This window comes from Podarcis gaigeae (genome assembly GCF_964106915.1).
Source record: "Podarcis gaigeae genome assembly, chromosome: 16".
NCBI lineage: Eukaryota > Metazoa > Chordata > Lepidosauria > Squamata > Lacertidae > Podarcis > Podarcis gaigeae.
The window spans coordinates 20,371,831-20,392,936 of NC_139693.1; the positions used below are offsets into that span (position 1 = coordinate 20,371,831).

The window sequence follows — 21,106 nt, forward strand, 5'->3', positions numbered from 1 at the left end:
CAGTGATGGCTAGATCAATGTCCTAAAGTGAGCTCTTCATGTGAGACCAGGCTTGGAGGACAGAAAAGTGCTCTCAGGCCACATGTTCCATATGACAGGGGTGGACAGCCTGCAGCCCTAAAGTCGCATGTGGCGCTCATCCTTAATTTCAGAAGCCCCTGAGATAGATCAGTCAAGAGCAAGCTCTTTCTACCCCACCAACCCACACTAGGCAGGAAGGAGGAGGAGAGAAAAGTGGTGGCTCTGGCCACTGCTGGCTTTGGCCCCACCTACCACTGGCATGCCCTCCTGCCCTCCTGCCCTCCCCCCAATTGACTCCCAGAAAATGTAGCCCTTGATGGGGAAAAAATGTTGTCCACCACAGCACATAAAAATGAGATGCTCTTGATCCTGCACAACTGTGACAGAAGTATACTTCTCCCCCCACATATCTGGGAGAGAAATGTAAGAGCTATATTTCCAATACAACAATCTTGCAGAGGAAAAGGAAGAACAGGAAACTTGTGCATCCTGTTCCTGCACAGCAAGATAATGTCTAAAGCAAATACCAAAAATAGGGGTTCGAACATTTCTTTCTTTGTTTTATTGCAACACATATTTCCATTTTCAAAGAAATCTGAAAGGTAGCTAACAACCATTAAAATTGGGTGTAAAGAGAAGGATTATTGCCATATTTTCTACAGCAGTATCCACTTCTGCAGATGCTCTAAGTATACCATAATGTTTCTGGTTATGGGGGAGATTTTGATTCAGTGATGTGTCTGTAAGATTCTGTTCTTTCTGTGGCTAGGCCAGAATGCAAGCTTACAAGTCAGCTAGTAGATTCGTAATGCTCTGCTAGAGAAGCATTTTGTTTCAGCTATATCGAACCAGAAGAGGAATTATATTAGCTGTGTTTGTGTAAGAAAAATCTATAAAGCTGCAGAACAGACTTTACTGTTTTTCTGTTTCCTTTTCTCTTAGGCTCTTAGCACAACCTAATAAAAGATTTAAAATCTTGGAAGAAACCCCCTCAGTGCCAGCAATGAATTATCTTGACCCCTTACCTCTAATACAGCAACCTGGTGAATGTTTGGGAGATGTCAGCGATCCTTACACATTTCAGGATGGCGATATCAAGTACAGCTTCACTGGCACTAAGAAGTGCAAGCTTGGAGCTGATAGAGAATCTCTGAAAAAGAATAAGGTATGCTGTCAAACTAGTAGCACAATATTTTTTGAGTGCCATGATTCTTGCTTGGAAATTTTTGTCTGTTGTACTACAACTCAGACCTTTGAAGTCTTAAATTCTATGTCTTGTGGTGAAAAATTTCTTTGTAGATTTAGACCTAATAATTTTAATTGATTAAGGTTGCAATCCTGCATATACTTACCAAAGTGAAAGCTCTGTTGAATGGCTGCATGCTGCCAGATGGCTTACCACTCACTCAGTACAATAGTACTTGCTTCAGTGCAAACATACACACAGTTGAGCTGTAAGTGATTATGTTTGCCTATGAGTAAATACAATAGTTCTGAATACTTTTGCCATTTTAAAATGCCACATATCTGCTGTTTGGAGCCACATCCCATGTGACAGGTTGTTATTGCATAGTTACCGGAAGAACTATTTGCAACACCATTGAAAGCAGTGGGTGTGAGTTGTAAGAGCTCAGAACTACTCACCTGGATTTATTTTACTTTTCTAACTCTTTTAAGGAAATTGTGGTTGATTAAATTCTCTGTTTGCAGTCAGAAGATGGAACAGCAACTAAAGAGATTTCTGCGGCAGGCCATTCCACCACCATTCCAGATGGGAAAGATGCAATGTCCATTTTCAGTTCTGCTCCTAAAACAGGTATGTAAAAATGTGTCGGGCCCTTCTTTGTGAAAGATGCCACTCGACATCTTAATAAGAATCATAAGGCAGTAATACTTCAGTGATGAACTGTGACACAAACAATTAGTAGAAAACGGGGGATAGTAGTATCTTGGTTCTCTAACGGCTTGGCTCCTGAACAAATCAGCTCCCGAATGCTGCAAGCCCAGAAGTAAGTGTTCCAGTTTGTGAATTTTTTTTGGAAGCTGCGCCCTGGTTTTTGAACAGTTTTGGGAGTTGAACACTCCTGGAACGGATTAAGTTGGAGAACCAAGGTACAACTGTAATGTTGCTCGGCACCTGAAAATATGTCCACATACAGCTAGGACTCCAACTGATTATTTTAAAAGATAAACTTTGGAATACAGCAATTGTGTTTTTGGAGAGTGTGATTTAATGGCTTTCTGGCTGACTTCTAAAATCCTTGATGTTTCCCCCCCCCCCCTCCATCCTCCCTGCAGACACACGGCAAGATAACGCTGCAGGCCGAGCTGGTTCTAGTAGCCTCACACAAGTAACAGATTTGGCCCCTTCACTACATGATTTAGACAACCTCTTCGATAACTCAGATGAAGATGATCCTGGAGTAAGTGTGTGATGTGTTAAGATATGCTATATGCTCTTGGTGTCACTCTGCCCTTGGAGTAATATATTATCTCAGGGAATTTTGGGACTTGATTTCTCCTCCATCTGATTTCATGAAATTGCAGAGTTGGAAGGGATTCCAAGGTTCATCTAGTTCACAGCAAAAGATTCCCTGACAGATTGGCTTACAACCTGTGTTTGAAAGCCTCCAGTTTTCCCATAGTGTGAACTACGTGGTAAATGGAATGTCATGCCACAGCCACTCCTCTTGCCCCAAAGGAAGATTTCAGTATGAGAGCAAAGTCTGTGTCTAATGCAGCAGATAAACCAAATTCTTATTCTCCATGGTCCCGCCCCCCCGCCCCCCCCCGGTTTCCATTCACTTTGCCCATGGTACCAGAAACTTTGCTTTGTGCTGATGTGGGTAGCTGTGTTCTGCTGCCAGTTTCATGGAAAACACCGGCACAGAAAAAATTATTCATTTGTAAAAAGCACACAGACATAAGGTGTTTTTTTAAACCATTAAAACAAAAAATAAAAAATGAGTGAATGATGCAAAATTAGGTTTCTCCGCCCCCTCCCCATGATTTTTTTATTTTTCATTTAAAAGGTGCTCTTCATTGCTTTATTTAAAATGGAATGAAAAGAAAAGGCTGTTATGTTGTGTTATGGCCAGTTTGGTTTTAAAGAGGTATTATTTGCTTTTAATGAGGTCTTTGCAAAAAAATCCTAAATCTAGGCTGTCTCACCTGCCCTTCGGTCATCAAAAATACCTGCAGTGGGGACAGAAGAGCGCCCTCTGGGCAAGGACGGCAGAACAGCAGTACCTTATCCTCCAAGTAAGTGTTAAGTGTGTCTCCAGGATTTCACCTGATATTAAAAGTACAAGCCAATCATATAAAAACACACATGTTTTGAAAGAATTGCTATGTAAATGGGTATTAAGTTTATTAGTCTTGAGCTATCTAGGGTGATTCCACTGGTATTCCAATCTTATTAGAGACCCAGGAGGAGGACCGCTTTGCCTCAGTTGGAATTGCTCTCGTGTTCCATGGTATTGGCTGCCTCTTATTCATTTATTTTCTGAAATCTCTGTCCTGCTTATTTTTCCAAAGTTGTGACGCAAAGTGGCTAACAATACGGTAATAAGGTCAGAACAGCCCAAGCGTCATTCATTAAAAAGGAAGAAGCCCATCCCAGCATACACTCAGATTAATGAGTTAACAGTGTTCAACCTGTTCAACAAATTCCAGCAGCATGAAAGTGATGTGGAGCTGAGCCAGCAGAAATTGAATTGAGCTCAGAAACTAAATGGCAGCCTGTGCAAATCCAATAGAACCAGCATGATAAAATCAAATCACCTGGCTCCCATAAACAGCTTGGCTGCCTCTTGACAAGAGCTGTGTCTTTTCAGTACTGGTGTCCCAGACGCCATTGTTCGTTTGCTAGCTGGTAAATTGAAGCATAGTGTTCCTACCCAAGTTGTGATTGTACAAGTCACAGGGAAATGCAATTATTTTAATTTATGCTGTCTTCATTTAAAGGTTACCACTTAAAAAAAAGTGTATAAGGAATTTGCTGCCTGCAATAGAAGCCCACGGTTTCTAATTGAAACTGCATTATAGATCTCCATTCAATTTATACTAAGGGAGAAATGAAGCTTGCCAGTGTTAAAACTGCTGTCTCTTAGCATGACTTTAAATATTTAGGTGAAGTCAGAAGAATCTGGGTTGCGCTGGGCTTTTTGTATCCAGCATATATTAATATAGATTGTGGATTCCCAATGCCCTGCTCCTTTTCCATCATGCCAGGAACTGCAGGGAGTTGTATTGTCCTTTGAGATCCGCAGATGTTTCCCTACTGCAACCCTCGCATACGTGATATGCTTTAGAAATGTTTTATGTATATTTGAAAATAGAATTGTGTGTGTGTGTGTGATACTAACTTATGTCAATGTGAATTACAATATCCTCCTGCTTCCGAGAGAGGGAGAGAGAGATACCACGGCCACTCTAAGCTGAACTCTCATTCCGCCGCAAATCATTCTTGAACATTATCTCATTAACTCTAGCTGGTAATGAGAACAAATTGAGGGGAAAAACCATGGTGTCACGAGGATGAGTCAGAGAGTTTTATGGACCCATAAAAGCAGTGCTGATTTACTCAAATGCAGAAGTATGAAGTACACAGAGATTGGGTTTTGACAGTTTTAGTAGATCTATAGCTGCTTAAAATATGCAAGGCTTTCTCAAGCATGACACACATGAAAATGAATAATGATACCCAGTCAGTTCTGTGGGTTTATTTAATTAAATATTTTCTTCTTCTTCTTTTAATGACACTGCATTGCAGAAAGTTGCCCCCACCATCTTTTTTAATTAAAAAAAAGGGGGAATTCCAAAAAGAATGGCACAGTGTGGAGCAGGTTGGGAAGGGTTAAGTAGATAGGACTTGCCCCATTCAATGTTCATCTCTCTCTCTCTCTCTCTCTCTCTCTCTCTCTCTCTCTCTCTCTCTCTCTCTGTGCAGCAGCTTCTTTAAAAGATTTCAGAAAGAGCAGAAGTAAGTGTACATGCACGAGAGAGAGAGAGAAAGAGATGGAGAGGGTTGTCAGACGATTAGACAGCATAACCTGCTTCCCCTTCCACACTGATTTTGATGGGCTAGAAGCTTGGTCTCTCTCTGAAGGATTTCCCTTTTGGATGCAAGACCAGTGCTTTCCTAAGCTCCATTTTGTTGCCAATTAGAAGAATAGCAGGGTGACATCAGCATGCTGTGTGTGCCTTACAATCTCCACAGGGATGTCCCAGCGGCAAATCTGCTGGAGAGCACTGATCAGAGTTGCTGATGGATACTTAGCATGTTATACAAACTGCCTGTCAAAGAGAGGCTCATGGACCACACTGTAGCATCTGTGGCTGTTCCCTCTGGTCTGGACGTGACTGATAAGCCCAGCTTTGTGCATGCATGTCTCAACTGAGTTTAGGAAATGCACATAGCTGCTGTTCACACTATGTTGCAGTTCCTTTGGTTGCTTTCTCCTTTTATTATATTGCTAGCAAACTAGTCTCTCGCTACTCAGGGATGGATAGGATCTCTACTTTAGTCTGGTTCTAGACTTGGAGACTTGCATTCCTTAATGTTTGCCCAACCTGTGACTTCACTTTCCTTTAACAGTTCTACCTTGATATGTCCTTGAGAAGAACAAAGCAAGCTGCGTCGTTGTTAAGCATGAATAACGTCTTGCCTGTTCTTAATATTAATAATTATTTCTTAATCAACCAAAAGCAAGATAAATATATAGCATAAAACATAAAATAAAAATGTCACAATCCTGTTTCACAATTGATATAAAAGAATGAGGTAAAGAAATACAGTAGAGGAAGTTAGATACCCCAGATCTGCTTCTGCAGTTTGTTTTACCTTGAGATGAATTGCTGATTTATAAACTTCTTGAGATTATAAAGATATGGACCAATGGTGGAGCAAACCATTCCAGACCTGGTTGAGTGCGGCACGTATGCATGTCCACCCCCCCCCCCCCCGGCATGTGTCACTTGAAAACTATACAATTGAGGTGGACCAGGGAAATGTTTGATTCAAAGTACTGTTTTTGTTTTTAAATTTGGCTTTGCTGGCTAAGCTGTAAAGATAGCAGGTTCATAGTACAACTTCTGTTCATTGCCAGTTTTTCTCAGAGGAGCGTTTTAATTGCCAACCTCCATTTCCATAGTAGTGATAGCCTTCTTTCATAATCTAAATGTTGGAAGATTCAGGACAGATGAAACAAAGAGTCTCTTCACACGACCTCACCTGCGGCGGCTGGAGGGGCGTCGAGGAGAACGGAGCCCCCGTCCCCGGCTCCCGGGAAGGGGAACCATGCTCGGCCAGGACGGCGGCCTCTCGCTGACCATCGCCCAGATCGTGCTAAGGTTAATGATTGAACACAGCTAAGGTTAATGATTGAATCCACTACCATAAGAGTTCAGAGAGGCTAATTCTGAAACTGACAGTCTGCTTTGAGCATCACGGAAGGCTTGCTTTTTTAAAAAAAGTATATGTAATGTGTTAACACATGGGTTTTCTTGTCTAGCCGTGGCAGATCTGCAGAGGATGTTTCCAACACCACCTTCCTTGGAGCAACACCCTGCTTTCTCTCCTGTGATGAGCTATAAAGACGGCATCAACTCGGAGACCGTGACTACACTGGGAATGATGGAAAGCCCTGTGGTCAACATGGTTACAACCCAGCTCACAGAGTTTAAAATGGAAGTGGAAGATGGATTAGGCAGCCCTAAACCAGAAGAAATCAAGGTATCAAGCTAAAGCAGGTGGTGGTGTAAAACTGAAACATGGGCGGAGAGATATGGGCAGGAAAGTTGTTGATCAGCTCTGCCTTAAAATGAATATGGATAACCATGGAAATGAATTGGGGGTTTGCAGGTACTGCAGCCAACGAAACAAGGACAGACATTCTTTGTCCAGACATCCCAATGCAGCAAAGTTTGAGAATTAAGTACAGTGGCTGAGCTCAGGGAAAAACTGTAGCTCAATGGTAGAAGATGCATTTGTACGCAGAAGATTCTAACTTAAATCTCTGGCATCTCTCATTAAAAGGATCAGGTAAAAGTAACGTGAAAGACTCTTGCCTGAAACTCTGGAGAGCTGCTGCCATTTGGGGTAGATAATACTTTGGCAGGTGCTGATGTTGCCACCTGTACTAAGCAAGTAGTGGGCACCCATTTCCCAGTTGCAAAGCTGGTAGCATGATACTCTGGTGCATTTTCCTTCATTTAGAATGTAGCTTGAATAAATCCCGCGATTCCTGTTTTCAAAGAATTTAGAGCTGCTTGCCAAGGTTGAAGATTAAAATGGGAAAGAGATGTAGTTCAATGGAAGAGCATCTGCCTTGCCTGTAGATGGTCACAGGTTCAATCTCCAGTGGCATCTGCAGGTAGGGGGTAGGCTAGGAGAGAACCCTACCTGAAACCATGAAGAGCTGCTGCCTGTCTGTGTAGACAGTACTGAGCTACATGGACCCAACGGTCTGACTCAGTATCTGGCACCTTTCCAGGTTCCTAAAGGCTACTAATCATAATTTTAGGCAAGAAAAGTTGCCTGAATAATATTTGTATGCTTCTTTTATGTGTCCCAACCCATGCAATTCCTTGGTTTTGTAGGATTTCTCCTTTGTGCACAAATCTTCCACCTTTCAGCCCTTTGTGGGCTCCTCCATGTTTGCTCCTCTGAAGATGCTTCCCAGCCAGTGCCTGCTACCTCTGAAGATCCCAGAGACCTGTGTCTATCGGCCTTCCTGGGCCATTCCTCCAAAAATCGAACAACTTCCTTTACCGCCTACAGCTGCTTTCATCAGAGATGGATACAAGTAAGTACAGCAGTGGAAATGAGAAAAATGGGTTTGTGTGTTTTTGCATAGTCATGCAGGCTATTCATTGACTTCCTTGTTAATCCACCGTGTATGATATTTACTTAGCCTTTGGGATTAACTTGGAACGTAATGAGGTGGAGAGGAGGCTATTTAGAAGTACCGTTAATTCTGCCAAGAATGATATGGGCATGATTTTTATCAATCAAATATTTAAAAAACTACCATGATGGGTGTAGCCATGGAGATCAATCCCCATATCTGTCAGCCACAAAAGAGAGACAGGTGACAGAAGCGACTGCTTTCTCACTTCTTTTGAAAAATCCTTCATGCATGCACATCCAACACCCCAAATTACTTCACTGGGATTTATACAGCCTTGTTGGCCTCTTCAGGCTTCTGTTTCTTAGAGTAGCATGCACTGCTTACATCTGTGCAGAACACCAAACTCCAGTGGTGCTTAGTGACACAAGACTGTCTTCCCAGCACAGCCACGGAACTAAGGCTGATCTCTCCTGCTTTCTGCCCTCCCTGTCTTCTTTCTCCCCTTTAATTTGTGGCTCTTGAGCCACACTCGGTTTCTGGTTCCCTTTAAGTTGCTTGTGTGTATAACAGACCTTTACTCATGCAGAGACCTAGGATGGTGAGAGAGTCATGGCTGTGTTCCTCTTTCCTGGAAGCATCCTTGAGTGAGCTATTCTCAGGGCTCCCTGAGAGGCAGGCTAACCTTCTGACCCTGACAACAATGGTTAGGGTGATGGCTGCCCTTCCCACTGCTAATATACAATCAAATGAGGGGGAACGTTAGTCGTTATTTTCACATCATATCAAGCTTAGGGTTAGCCAGCTCTTAACACTGGCATAAAGTGCCCATTGCACCTCTTAGCTCATAGATCAAGGATGGAGAGCATTGGGCCTGGGGGCCAAATCTGGCCTTTAGGACCTTCTCCAGCCACACACTCTACTTCTCAGGCCTTCTGTGCTCCCTCCTTGCATGTTTTTGCCTGTCTAGAACGTGTCACTGAATTCTGACGATGCTTCTGATGTGGCCGACCGGAGGATGGACAGGGCTGTGTGACGTTGTATACAAAGTAGCCTATTGCACAGTGGTAAAATTTAGATTCATTGCTATTCCCACCTTTGCTTCTGACCTTGCCCATCGCTGGCATGAAGGTTGCCTAGAAGGGAATGCAGTTGCAAAGGTTCCTTGCGCCCATCATAGAAAGAGGAGGTTGACCTTAATGCCAGTCAAGTTTTTTCTCCCATTACTCACTTCCTTGTCCAGCTTGCTGGCTCTTCCTGGTCCAAACACAACCAGCCCATTTGCTGTGCTCTGATCCTCTCCTCTCTGAAGTTAGTGTCAGTATATCAACTAAGAATTAATTGGAACCCAGTTTAGCAGTCTCAATGAAATGCAAAGCCCAGCTGCTGATCTCGAAACACAGCAAGCATGGAAACCATAAAATGTATGAAACCCCTTAAAAATAGAACATGCAATGTAAGGCTCTCCCATTCGCAGTCAATTTTTAGAGGGGAAGCAGCTAGTATCTTTATATCAGTCCTTTATATCAATCACTTTCTTCAAAGGTTCTTCGGTGTTCTCTGAGGAATTGCAAAAAAAGGAAAAGAAAGGGGAAATGTGAAGCTCTTGACACCACCTAGGCAGCAATTTAATTTCTTTTTCCCCCTGTAATGGTAATAACTTCCCAAGGCCTGAGCTGATTATTAATTGCAGTTATTTATTGGGATAAAAATCTTTTATTTCCAGTGTAATCCAATTAGAGCAATGACTGTTACTGCAGGCTTCTGCGAAAGAGGTGATTGCTAATCAAGATTTCTTGGTCACCTTTTGTTGCTTCTCAGAGGCACTCGCTGTGCTTCAGCTTCTTTCTAAACCTGTAGGCTGTTCCCCTCCCCTTCCCCATTTCATTTTCCCTGACTGGCACTCCAGTCCATTAGAGATAACAGGGAAATTATTCTGGAGAATCAAGTTTCACTGCATTTCCTTCTCAAATTGCTGGCAGAATGGGAGTTCAAAATGAATATTTAAACTTTCACATTAGCTGAAGAGGGAAAGTAGAAGCATTTAAATCTGCAGGTTTCTACTCCTTCATCAGGGGAGCAATTGCCATAAGGAGCACATTTTAAGAAAAGTGTTTTTATTAGCAATGGTAAGTAGGAACAACTGTGGAGACCTACATCCATGTTGCCCTTACTGTGCAATTCCATGGCAGGAGTTGTGCATGTGTCATCTAAAAGTAGCTTCTCGGTGAAATGGAAGGCCGTTTCCTGATGATAGAAATTTCAGAAATTAATTGTGCAGTTTTGAATAATGTGGATACAAGTGTTGGCCTCTTCCAGTTGTGGCACAAGCAGATAGCAAACCCAAAGGCTAGTTTGCAAGCAGAGATCTGAATTTCAACAGCTTATGAAATTTACCCAGGATTAGGTGAAGTAGGTATAAATCAGTCAAAATATAAGATCCCTATTCAGAAGCAAGCACTTTAAGTGCTGTTATTCCTATACATGTTTAGCATTTCCTTTGTGCACATGTGGCTGTCTTATTTATTCAGCATTTTGTTTTCCTTTCAAGCTGTTGCACTGCTAATAGTGACCTGGCTCCAGCCACTTGGTAGATGCTTTAAAAAAAAAACATTTATTTGTAAAGCTTGGTGTATTTTTTTGTTTAGTCTCTTTCCTGTGCCGTATCAGAAAGCTCCTTACTGGTTGTTGACGAGATCTCTTGTGGCATGCTATGGATGAGGCTTTAATAAGACAGATCTCTGTACAGTGGTACCTCGGGTTAAGAACTTAATTCGTTCTGGAGATCCATTCTTAACCTGAAACCTGTTCTTAACCTGAGGCACCACTTTAGCTAATGGGGCCTCCCGCTGCTGCCACACCGCCACAGCGCGGTTTCTGTTCTCATCCTGAAGCAAAGTTCTTAACCCAAGGTACTATTTCTGGGTTAGCGGAGTCTGTAACCTGGAGCGTCTGTAACCCGAGGTACCACTGAGGTACCACTTCCCATTTAGATGAAAGTTGTGTGAAGAAACCATAAACACAGCCATATAACTCTTCCTGTTTCCCCTTATCTGCTCTTAGCAACGTCCCCAGTGTTGGGAGCCTGGCCGATCAAGACTACATTCAGATGAACACTCCCCAGATGAGCACTCCAGTGACGCTAAACAGCGCTGCCCCGGCCAGCAACAGTGGGGCGGGAGTATTGCCTTCCCCGGCCACTCCTCGTTTTTCTGTCCCTACGCCACGCACACCCAGGACCCCAAGGACTCCTAGAGGCGGGGGCACTGCCAGCGGGCAAGGATCCGTCAAGTACGACAGCACGGACCAAGGTTCGCCAGCCTCGACGCCTTCCACAACCCGGCCTCTCAATTCCGTGGAGCCGGCCACAGTGCAACCAATCCTGGAAGCCCACAGCCTGTACGTCACACTCATCCTTTCGGACTCGGTGCTGAACATCTTCAAAGATAGCAACTTCGACAGCTGCTGCATCTGCGCGTGCAACATGAATATCAAAGGTGCCGACGTTGGGCTGTATATCCCGGATTCATCGAATGAGGACCAGTATCGGTGCACTTGTGGATTCAGTGCAATTATGAACCGCAAGCTAGGGTACAACTCTGGGCTGTTCATCGAGGATGAACTGGATATTTTTGGCAGGACTTCAGACATTGGCCAGGTGGCAGAGAGGAGATTGATGATGTGTCAGACCACCTTGATTCCTCAGCTGGGAGAGGGGTCCAAAAGAGCCCAGGAGCCCCCAGTAAGCCTCCTCCTCCTCCTCCAGAATCAGCACACCCAGCCTTTCACCTCCCTGAGCTGCTTGGACTACATGTCCGCCACTAACAGGCAGCCGCTCTCTTACACAAACTGGAGTTACGATAGAGTTCAGGCAGAGAGCAACGACTCCTGGATCGAGTGCTTCAACGCTCTGGAGCAAGGCAGGCAGTATGTGGATAACCCCACCGGCGGGAAAGTGGATGAAGCTCTAGTCAGAAGTGCGACAGTTCACTCTTGGCCTCACAGCAATGGTGAGATTTTGCTTCTCTTTCGGTGTTTTGGAAAACACTTCTGGGTTTAATGGGTCTGTGGTTAATTATTTTATTTTTATTGTTGTTGTCAACTTCATTTCAATATAAGGGTGGTTTACAGGGTTGGTTTCTCAAACTTCTGAGTTCACCAACTCATAGAATTGTACAGTTGGAAGCAGAGCCAGCATGGGGCATTTTGCTGCTAGCGGCAGCATGCCTCTGCTGCATGCCCACCCACCATGTGCTCACTGTCTTGCACTTGCCAACTGCTGCCTAGTAGCAGCAGTGGTCACTCGGGTGAGTGCGCAGTGGCAGGTGTGCATTGGGCACCCAGTGGAGGAGGCGGTGGCAGTGGGTGTTGCGTTCCTCTGAGGCTGGATCTGCTGCCCCTCCCGGCTGTCTGGGGCCTGGTGCCCTGAGGCAGCTGTCCCAGCTTGCCTCATGGGCAGACTGGTCCTGATTCAAAGCGACCCAAAGGGGCATGTAGTCCAACCTCCCACAATGCAGGAATCACAGCACATCACTCCTTGTTGTGCTTTTAATTTGCCTTCAACCCAAACCTCAAATTCTTGGGAGTGCAAACTAAATAAAGTCAAGAAATATCAATATACAATCAACACTTATAAATCATCAGTCGCCATTACGAGGAATCTTAAAATGTAAAATTGTTGTATTATCAGATCATCTAATTAAATACAGAGATTCCTCACTGGCAATGGAGGTGAACATGCCCATGATCTTGTAAATTTACTTTTTGACCCCCTTTCAACCCCTTTATTCATTCCCTTGCCCACCCTGCACAGTCCTATTTATTGGCCAGACAAAATTTAATAATGCTGAAAGAGAGGTGGTAGCTCAGAGGTAAAATGCATGTTTTGCATATGGAAGGTCCCAGGTTCAATCTTTGGCATCTCCAGTTTAAAAGATCACATAACGGAAAAATGAGAGAGGCCCTTTGTTGCCTCAGACCATAGACAGTGGCTGCCAGTCAGAGTAGACATTACTGAGTGAGATGGACAAATATACTGACCTGGCATGAGAAGCTTCTGAAGTTTCCTGGGTTTGTTCATTAGCCCTTTACTGCTGTTCATTTCAAATTCTGATATGATACAGTATTATTCTGCACAAGCAGGGCACTGAAACAAAATGTTGCAGTGTGGAGTGCTTCTATTCGGGGTTCTAACTTCACAGTTCATTTTGCCCTTCCCTTCCCTGATGCTGACCTACAGCAGTCAGCATTCTATGCCAACTTCACTTGTCATTGGACTGTTTAGCGATTGCTTTTGCAGGTAAGCTGGTGGCCAATTTCAGTTACATTAAAATTCTTGATTTATTTATTTCTATTAGCAGCTCTAACATTCATCCCTGGGGACATTTTAAACACTTTCCCAGTTGACCTACCTGTACATTGATGTGATGTTGTATACCTTTTTTATGTCCATGTGTCTTGTCCTCCCCCATTTCTGGAAACTCCATCCCTCCTCCTCCTGGTTTTCATCCCTGGCCCAATTGTCAGTCAATATTCTGAACACTTTTAAAGTGGGTTCTCTGTACTTCTGTACTTACTCAGTGCCTGCTGATAATCTCTCTTTTATGCATGGCTGTTGACATTTTGTTTCGATCAGCAATGGCACTTAAATGATTGAATGTAATTTAGAATGTATGATGCTCTACAATATTAAGCTGTGTATGTTTTGAGTGCCTGTATTCTGTTTACTGAACTCCACTTATTTTAACAAGACTCGGCAGCCACTGGAAGCATATGATATTCTGCAGAGCCTCTTAACATATGGACAAGGGACTATGCCCAGTGGAGCTCTCATTCTTTTTCAACTTCAAACTACTTTTTCAAAGTCACACAAGTGTTTCAAGTGTCTTGCAAATTGCAGAATGTGTGAAAGCTGTGCATGCACATCTCAGAACTGTGGCTTATGTGCACCTTCTGTAAGAGCTTCTTTTGGGTGAGGCTTCTAGAGAACCAACCAAAGTATCATTATCAAGATCAGAGTATAGTGTTGGATACCACCAGGAAGATTAAAAAGGCTTCCTTGGAATTTTAAAACTACTATTAATATATTGAAGGATAACAAAGTAAGATACTCTGTGATTATTATTTTTTAAAGCAAGGGAATTGAACCATTTTGGATGCCTGTCAATGTATTCTTGAGTCTAGCTGCTTTGTTGTTGTTTTTCAGTTCTAGACATCAGCATGCTCTCCTCCCAGGACGTAGTACGCATGCTTCTGTCTCTCCAGCCTTTCCTCCAAGATGCCATCCAGAAGAAGCGGACTGGCAGGACCTGGGAAAACATCCAGCATGTCCAAGGACCCCTCACCTGGCAGCAGTTCCATAAAATGGCAGGACGGGGAACCTATGGTACAGCAAACACACCCATACTTTTATTTCTTTGTGCTGATGCAGGAGACCACAGCTTTCTAGATTTTAAAATGGCAGGTGTGGGATGCACATCGTCACGTGCGTTATCCAGTAGGCACCATGCCAGCTGCGTTCCATGCACCATTCACACCCAATAGTTGTTGTGCTGGCTGCGGTTTTCACAGCAGCAAAACCTTTATTGCTTGATTGAAAGGCATTTCTAGTAACCTTTCAGTGGAGGAAGTGGCTCCATGGAAGGTGTCCAGAGCCATATGGTACTTTTTGCATTGAAAGCTAGTCTTGGACAGCCTGTCAAAGCTCATCCTGTGGTGTCTTGAGTCCTCTGACACTTCCTTCCCTGTTGATTCAGGTTCCGAGGAGTCTCCTGAGCCTCTTCCAATCCCCACTCTGCTGGTCAGCTATGACAAGGACTTCCTGACAATCTCTCCGTTCTCCTTGCCATTCTGGGAGAGGCTGCTGCTGGACCCATATGGAGGCCATCGGGATGTTGCTTATATCGTGGTGTGTCCAGAAAATGAGGCCTTGCTTGATGGAGCCAAAACTTTCTTCAGGGACTTGAGCGCCGTATATGAGGTTGGTGAGCAAGAGGGAGTTTCGTAAGGTTTATTAGGACTCTGTGCCCTCCCCCCCCAATAAAAAAAGCAGGTGTCCGTGATCAAAATTATAGCAAATAGCAGCCCTCGTCTTTTGTCTTTCATTTGTGCCCCAACAGATTACACCATCAGCATCTATTATTGGAAAAATGGCATAGCTAGAGCAGCATGGGAGGGCCAAAGGCAATAATTGGGACGTGGGTGGCGCTGTGGTTTAAACTACAGACCCTAGGACTTGCTGATCAGAAGGTCAGCGGTTCGAATCCCTGCGACGGGGTGACCTCCTGTTGCTCAGTCCCTGCTCCTGCCAACCTAGCAGTTTGAAAGCACGTCAAAGTGCAAGTAGATAAATAGGTACCACTCCAACGGGAAGGTAAACGGCGTTTCCGTGCGCTGCTCTGGTTCACCAGGAACGGCTTAGTCATGCTGGCCACATGACCCAGAAGCTGTGCGCCGGCTCCCTCGGCCAATAAAGCGAGATGAGCGCCGCAACCCCAGAGTTGGCCACGACTGGACCTAATGGTCAGGGGTCCCTTTACCTAGCCTTTGCCAACCTGGTCCCTTCTGCACCAGTTTTAGTTTGTGACTCCCATCAACTCTAGCAAGCACAAACTTGCCGAGGCTCATGGGCAGAGCCGTAGCTAGGCAATCTTGTGCCCTGGCAGAACTGTCCACATTGCGCCCCCTAGCCACTGACAAATTCACTCTTCTCTCCCTCTCCTCCAACCCGCCCCCCATTCAATTCACCCCCTATCTAAAACATTTTCTTATGAGGCAATAATTAATATTTTTGTTTATAGACATATTTATGAACATATTTTAAAGCCGTTTTTGTGTCTCCCCCTTGCTTGTGCCCCTGGCGGGGGCCCACCTCACCCCCTCCCCATTTATGGCCCTGCTCACAGGAGTTGTAGATTAAAAACATCCAGAGGGCAGCAGGTTGGCAAAGTCTGCTTTAAAGCACCAGAGTCTCTCTTCAAAATAACCAGGTGACGGCAAAAACTGCAATTTTAGCATGGACAATTAGAATAAGATCTATTATTTCATTATTGATGTATTTTGTATAGTTAAGTTTTTGCCTCTATCTTCAGTACACTTCTTTTTATTTTATTGCTATGGCTAGTAGCTGATGCAAATAAAGATTCTTCTGATTCTGATTCAGCAGATTCTCAAAGAAGCAGAAAATTAGTGTCATGTCCGGGGGTGTGGGGGTGTTCTTTGGAGTATACAAACCTTTTTCTTAGCCTAGCACACCAGGGGGATCATGAGGTAAGGACAATATCTACAGTTCTTTGAAAAATTGGCACAATTGGATTATATGCAATTTCTCGTGTTGGTTTTATTTTATTTTTGGAAAGCCCTGTTATTGTATAGCATTGCCAGTCCATTCAATTTTCTGTTTATTCTCAGAGGCACACTCCTATTTTTTTATTATTTCCAGTCCAAGACAGCAGTAATGCTTCAATTATCCACTAGGATGCAGTAATGCTTAAGCAACAAGTCAGGGTGGGTAACAGAAACAAAGACTATTTCAGTTTCCACAATTGCAAACATTGTGGAGCAGGAAAGCTTCTGTTGCAATTGTTCACTGTTTTAGTGTGATATCCTGAGAGAGCTCAGAGTGCTTGAGTTCCACTGAAAGTCATGGCAGATAAGCACACTGGCATTGAAATAAATTGCTCTTGGACAAACTTGGATTCTTATTTTCTGTCCTTTAGGCTTAATTGTGAGCCAGTTGAAATAAAGTGAGAGATAGACTTTTTGTTTTATTTATGCTTTACCTGTGGGAGTATCCCATTTTTTAAAAGATAAAATAAATGTTGGATTGGGGATGCATGTTCAGACCTCTGAAGATTTCTAGAACTAGATCTGTGATTTGTGAATATGTATTGCACTACTACAATCAGTTTTCCTCTTTATGTCTCCAGATGTGTCGACTTGGTCAACATAAACCAATCTGTAAAGTGTTGCATGATGGGATCATGCAAGTGGGAAAGACTGTAGCCCAGAAGCTGACAGATGAGCTTGTGAGTGACTGGTTTAACCCACCCTGGGGCAATGAAGACTGTGACAATCATTCCAGGCTCAAACTTTATGCGCAAGTCTGTCGTCACCACCTAGGTAAGTGCAGAGACAGAGTAGATCGGAGGCAATTCATTTCAGCTGGGCTCTTCAGCTTGAAAGCCCAGACACTTTACATTCTCTCAATGGTGCTGCCTGTCCCAAAGGTTGCATAGGTAGCCAAGAGCAGAAGGACAGTTTTGATGGAGTGAACTCTAAAGGTCCATCTAGTTCAGTGTCCTCTTTCCATCGGTGGTCAGCCACGTGCTTCTGGGAAGCATATAAACAGACATGAGGGTAACACCTCTCCGTATATATGGAGCCTAGTTCTCATGGCTATTTATTTTTTTTTACACTTCTCTCTCTGGGCTTGTGTTGGGGTGATTTTCTTGTAGTTGCTTAATCTTGGCAGGTATATCCTTTTTTCCCAACCAGCCTGACTTCTTTTCCTTCTCACACTTTGTTCTGAATCTGTTGAGCATTGGCTGAAAAACTGATGTATGTGATGATTCATGAGGTCAGTTTCTTGGCTGCTGGATGCGATATCCGATCAAATGGTTATGATTAGCGCACTATATTTTCTGGGGCATATAGTGGAAAGAATTGGCATTCTATGGCTTTCTCCTATGTGGCCCAGCTGTAGCATTTTCTGCTTCTCTGTTACTGCTAAGGAAACTCTACTCTGTCCTAAGCTTAGTCATAGACAAGCCAGAAAGAAGGAAGCGTATACAAATCAACATGTCCCTGCCTTGGGATAATCAGGAGATACAACCTTCTAGGCAGAGGCCCTCTACTATATGCGGGAACATTGCTCCTTCCTTCAGTAAGATACAGGTTCAGAACCATGCGACTTTATGTCCCACTCTATCCCCAGGACGTGGGATAGCCTACGGTGTTAACTTTTTAAAAGGGGGGGCAAGGAAAAACAGCTTTCTACTAATACATAACCTCAAATCAAAAGGGAGGTCTGATCAAATTGTGTGGGAAGGAGGAAGAGGAGCGATCATTCCCTGGCCCCTGTGGGGAACATCCTGCACACCGGTATGTGAGAAGTCCCAGCACCTTATTTGGTCCATTGAGTAATGGATGAGGCCTGTCCTTCCCAACATAACTCCAGAACAACTTCCAGGATTGGAATTCATATGCTGAATCCCCAGTTAAGCACATACCAGCGAAACCTGTCAGTAACGTAAACAGCCAGTTCCCAGGACATTTTGCAAAATTGGATTTATGCATCTGTACTCCTTGGGCTTCCAGAACAAGCAATAACAAGGAAACTTCATGATTTCCCTTTCCTCCCACTTGTCACACTGCAGGGACTCTGCAGTGCCACTTGACTCCCAGTCAGTAAAGTCCTTATCAAGGAAATAATTCTGTCTGCCTGCCTGACTCTTGTTTTGAAAGCCTAGACTTTGTGGTGCTTTTTTTGCTTGCTGTTGCCAAGGCTTGCCCTTCAGACAGCCTTTTTCTTGGTCATGATTTTTAACATCTTTGCATCTGTGTATTCTTTCAGCACCTTACTTAGCTACTTTGCAACTTGACAGCAGCCTGCTGGTGCCACCTAAACACCAGACAGCACCAGCACCACCACCAAGCCAGGAACAAACGCTATCTGGGAATTCTGCACCGATTCCTCCCAATTCGGCCTGCCTTGCTGCGCCTGGGGCTCCCCCAACTGGCAGTTCTTTCACCCCCACACCCAACGGAGGGACCACGAGCCTCCCAGGAGGCAACAGTTCAACCTCTGGATCCACAGTGCCACAGCTGTCAGCATCCTCCTCAGTGCCCAGTATTAACCAGACAAGCACTACCTCCTCTTCAGGGTTCAGCGGTGGCCTACCTCAAGGTCAAAACCCAATTCTTGGTGTAAATTCTACGGAGAGACCCCAAGGAAGCACAGTCTCCGGAGGAGATGCAGAGACAGGGCATAATTCATCTCAACAGCAGCAAGAAGGACAGGAAAGGTAGGTCCAATGAGCATTCACAGCAGAGGGTTTTTAGCTCTGTTTCTCTACATTTGTATGCCTGATGTTCTGTAGTTTATCCCTACATACTATACGATGACTGGTGATTTTTGTTGCTGTTGACGCTCTGCTCACAATCTTGAACGCAGCATTAAGACTACTCAAGCCAATTGATTTCAGCTGGTTTGCTTTCCGACATTTCTAGTCCAAATCCTGTCACCCAAAGGTCCCAAGGCAGATGGAACGTATAAATTCAAACGCAAGAGTAGCACTGTTAAACCAAATCAGAATACGTCAACATGGATGGGATTGCCCCAAACTAAAATATTCATCCTGAGAACTCCTTGTTAGAGGGTTTAAGGAGGCATAACTCTGTGTAGAATCATTGAATTGGAAGGGACCCAAAGGGTCATTTAGTCCCAACTCCCTCCTTTGCAGGAACCACAGCTAAGCCTGTGTTCTGCTGCAACCAACGCTTAGGCTTTGGGATAGCCCAAGGTAACCTCGTAGCACTAAGCTTCTGTCTCTTAATAATTCACTTTTTCTGTGCCTTTGGATCAAGCCTCTTTTCTTAGGCTGTTCCCCCTTCCTTTCCCCCTGTGCCTCTTTTCCATAGCTCCCCACGTGTGTAATCTCTTTACTGAAGACGTTGTAAACCAGCACTAAACACCCTGTTCTTTTCTAGTTCTGCAGAGAGGGAGAGGATAGGAATTCCAACGGAACCCGAGTCGGCAGATAGCCACGCCTACCCTCCGGCTGTCGTCATCTACATGGTGGATCCTTTCACCTACACTGCCGAGGAGGAATCCACCTCTGCCAACTTCTGGCTCTTGAGCTTGATGCGGTGTTACACAGAGATGCTGGACAACTTGCCTGAACATATGAGGAATTCTTTCATTCTCCAGGTAACTTATCTGTTTATATAGAAATTTTTATATTGGGCCCTTCTAGCCACTAAAACCCATTTAAAAGCAACCTCGGCAGCAGAGATCACAAGTAAAAATGACCTCAGCAGGCAAAAAAACGTTTTCATTGGTCTGCAAAAGACAGCCAGAGAGGGGGCTATCTGTGCTTTATGGGGCAAGATATTCCACAGTATTGGTGCAACCACAGAAGCTCTATTCCTAGTCATCCTCAACAGTGCCTCCACACTCAGAGGGGACACAGAGAAGGGCCTCTCCTTCTGATCTTTGGAAGCAAGGAGGGTGATAAAGGAGGAGGTCCCTCAGGTGTCCTGGGCCCAGGCCACGTAGAGAGAGACCAGTTTGCCTCTTAGATTTTGAGCCAAATGGTGCTCTTGCCAGCTCATTATGTGCCTTTCTTATATCCACGAACCTGTAGTTTGCTTTGTAAGTACATGGCCTTTTGCCAGTGGAAATCAGAGCTCTAAATAGAACACAACATGACATATTGAATATAGCACATTCTCTTCTGCAAGATTCTTCCGGACAGCACAGTTTGTGCAAACGTTTTTAGAGCAACGTGTCTTTTTGTGGGTTTATTGTGGCTTGGGAGCAGAAATTAAATTTATGTAGGGTAGGGTACATCACATACCCCTAGTAGCAAATATCTCATAGGACACCTGCACAGGACATCCTGCAGAACCATTCAAATTAAGATCTTGATTTAATCTCATTTGCTTTGTGAATGTAGCTGTGTTGGAAGACCGTAGCAGATTTTTTCTGGCTCTGTAGCAAGATAAAGTGCAAAAATCTTGGGAGGAAATTGACAGTGGCCATTAGGCACACATTAAATGTGTGATGAGTCTACTGTATCCAGGAGTAGTGATGATGATGATGATGATAATTAATAATAAATAACATTGTTTATACCCCACCCATCTGGCTGGGTTTCCCCAGCTGCTCTGGGCAGCTTCCAGCAAAATATAAAAAATACTAAGTTGTCAGACATTAAAAACTTCCATGAACTGGGCTGCCTTTTGATGTTTTCTAAAAGTTGTGTAATTCTTTATCTCCCTGACATCTGATAGGAGGGTATTCCACAGGGAGGGTGCCACTGCCAAGAAGGCCCTCTGCCTGGAGCCCTTTGATTACTACACACAATTAGTTCAGTGTTTGTTCTGTAATGATCTTGACCTCCAGATGAGTCTGAGGTTTAATTCTTACAAACAGCAAAGTAAACCTGTATCTGGAGTATTAACAGCAAGTGCAGCTCATGCGATGGAGCACTTACCCATGGGGAAAAATTACC

The 21,106-nt window shown here is 44.1% G+C and overlaps 1 protein-coding gene across 2 annotated transcripts in view; it reads left to right on the forward strand.

The window, feature by feature from the left end:
* Window positions 1-21,106, forward strand: part of MED13L (mediator complex subunit 13L) — a 163,703-nt gene that overhangs the window by 122,898 nt on the left and 19,699 nt on the right. For both annotated transcript variants that reach the window (XM_083716794.1, XM_083716795.1), the window contains exons 11-22: window positions 964-1,186; window positions 1,732-1,837; window positions 2,320-2,444; window positions 3,183-3,282; window positions 6,537-6,757; window positions 7,624-7,829; window positions 10,935-11,881; window positions 14,077-14,256; window positions 14,627-14,850; window positions 16,799-16,991; window positions 18,445-18,895; window positions 19,581-19,800. In XM_083716794.1, the coding sequence (XP_083572920.1) occupies window positions 964-1,186; window positions 1,732-1,837; window positions 2,320-2,444; window positions 3,183-3,282; window positions 6,537-6,757; window positions 7,624-7,829; window positions 10,935-11,881; window positions 14,077-14,256; window positions 14,627-14,850; window positions 16,799-16,991; window positions 18,445-18,895; window positions 19,581-19,800 (3,196 nt within the window). The remainder of the gene's footprint in view (window positions 1-963; window positions 1,187-1,731; window positions 1,838-2,319; window positions 2,445-3,182; window positions 3,283-6,536; window positions 6,758-7,623; window positions 7,830-10,934; window positions 11,882-14,076; window positions 14,257-14,626; window positions 14,851-16,798; window positions 16,992-18,444; window positions 18,896-19,580; window positions 19,801-21,106) is intronic.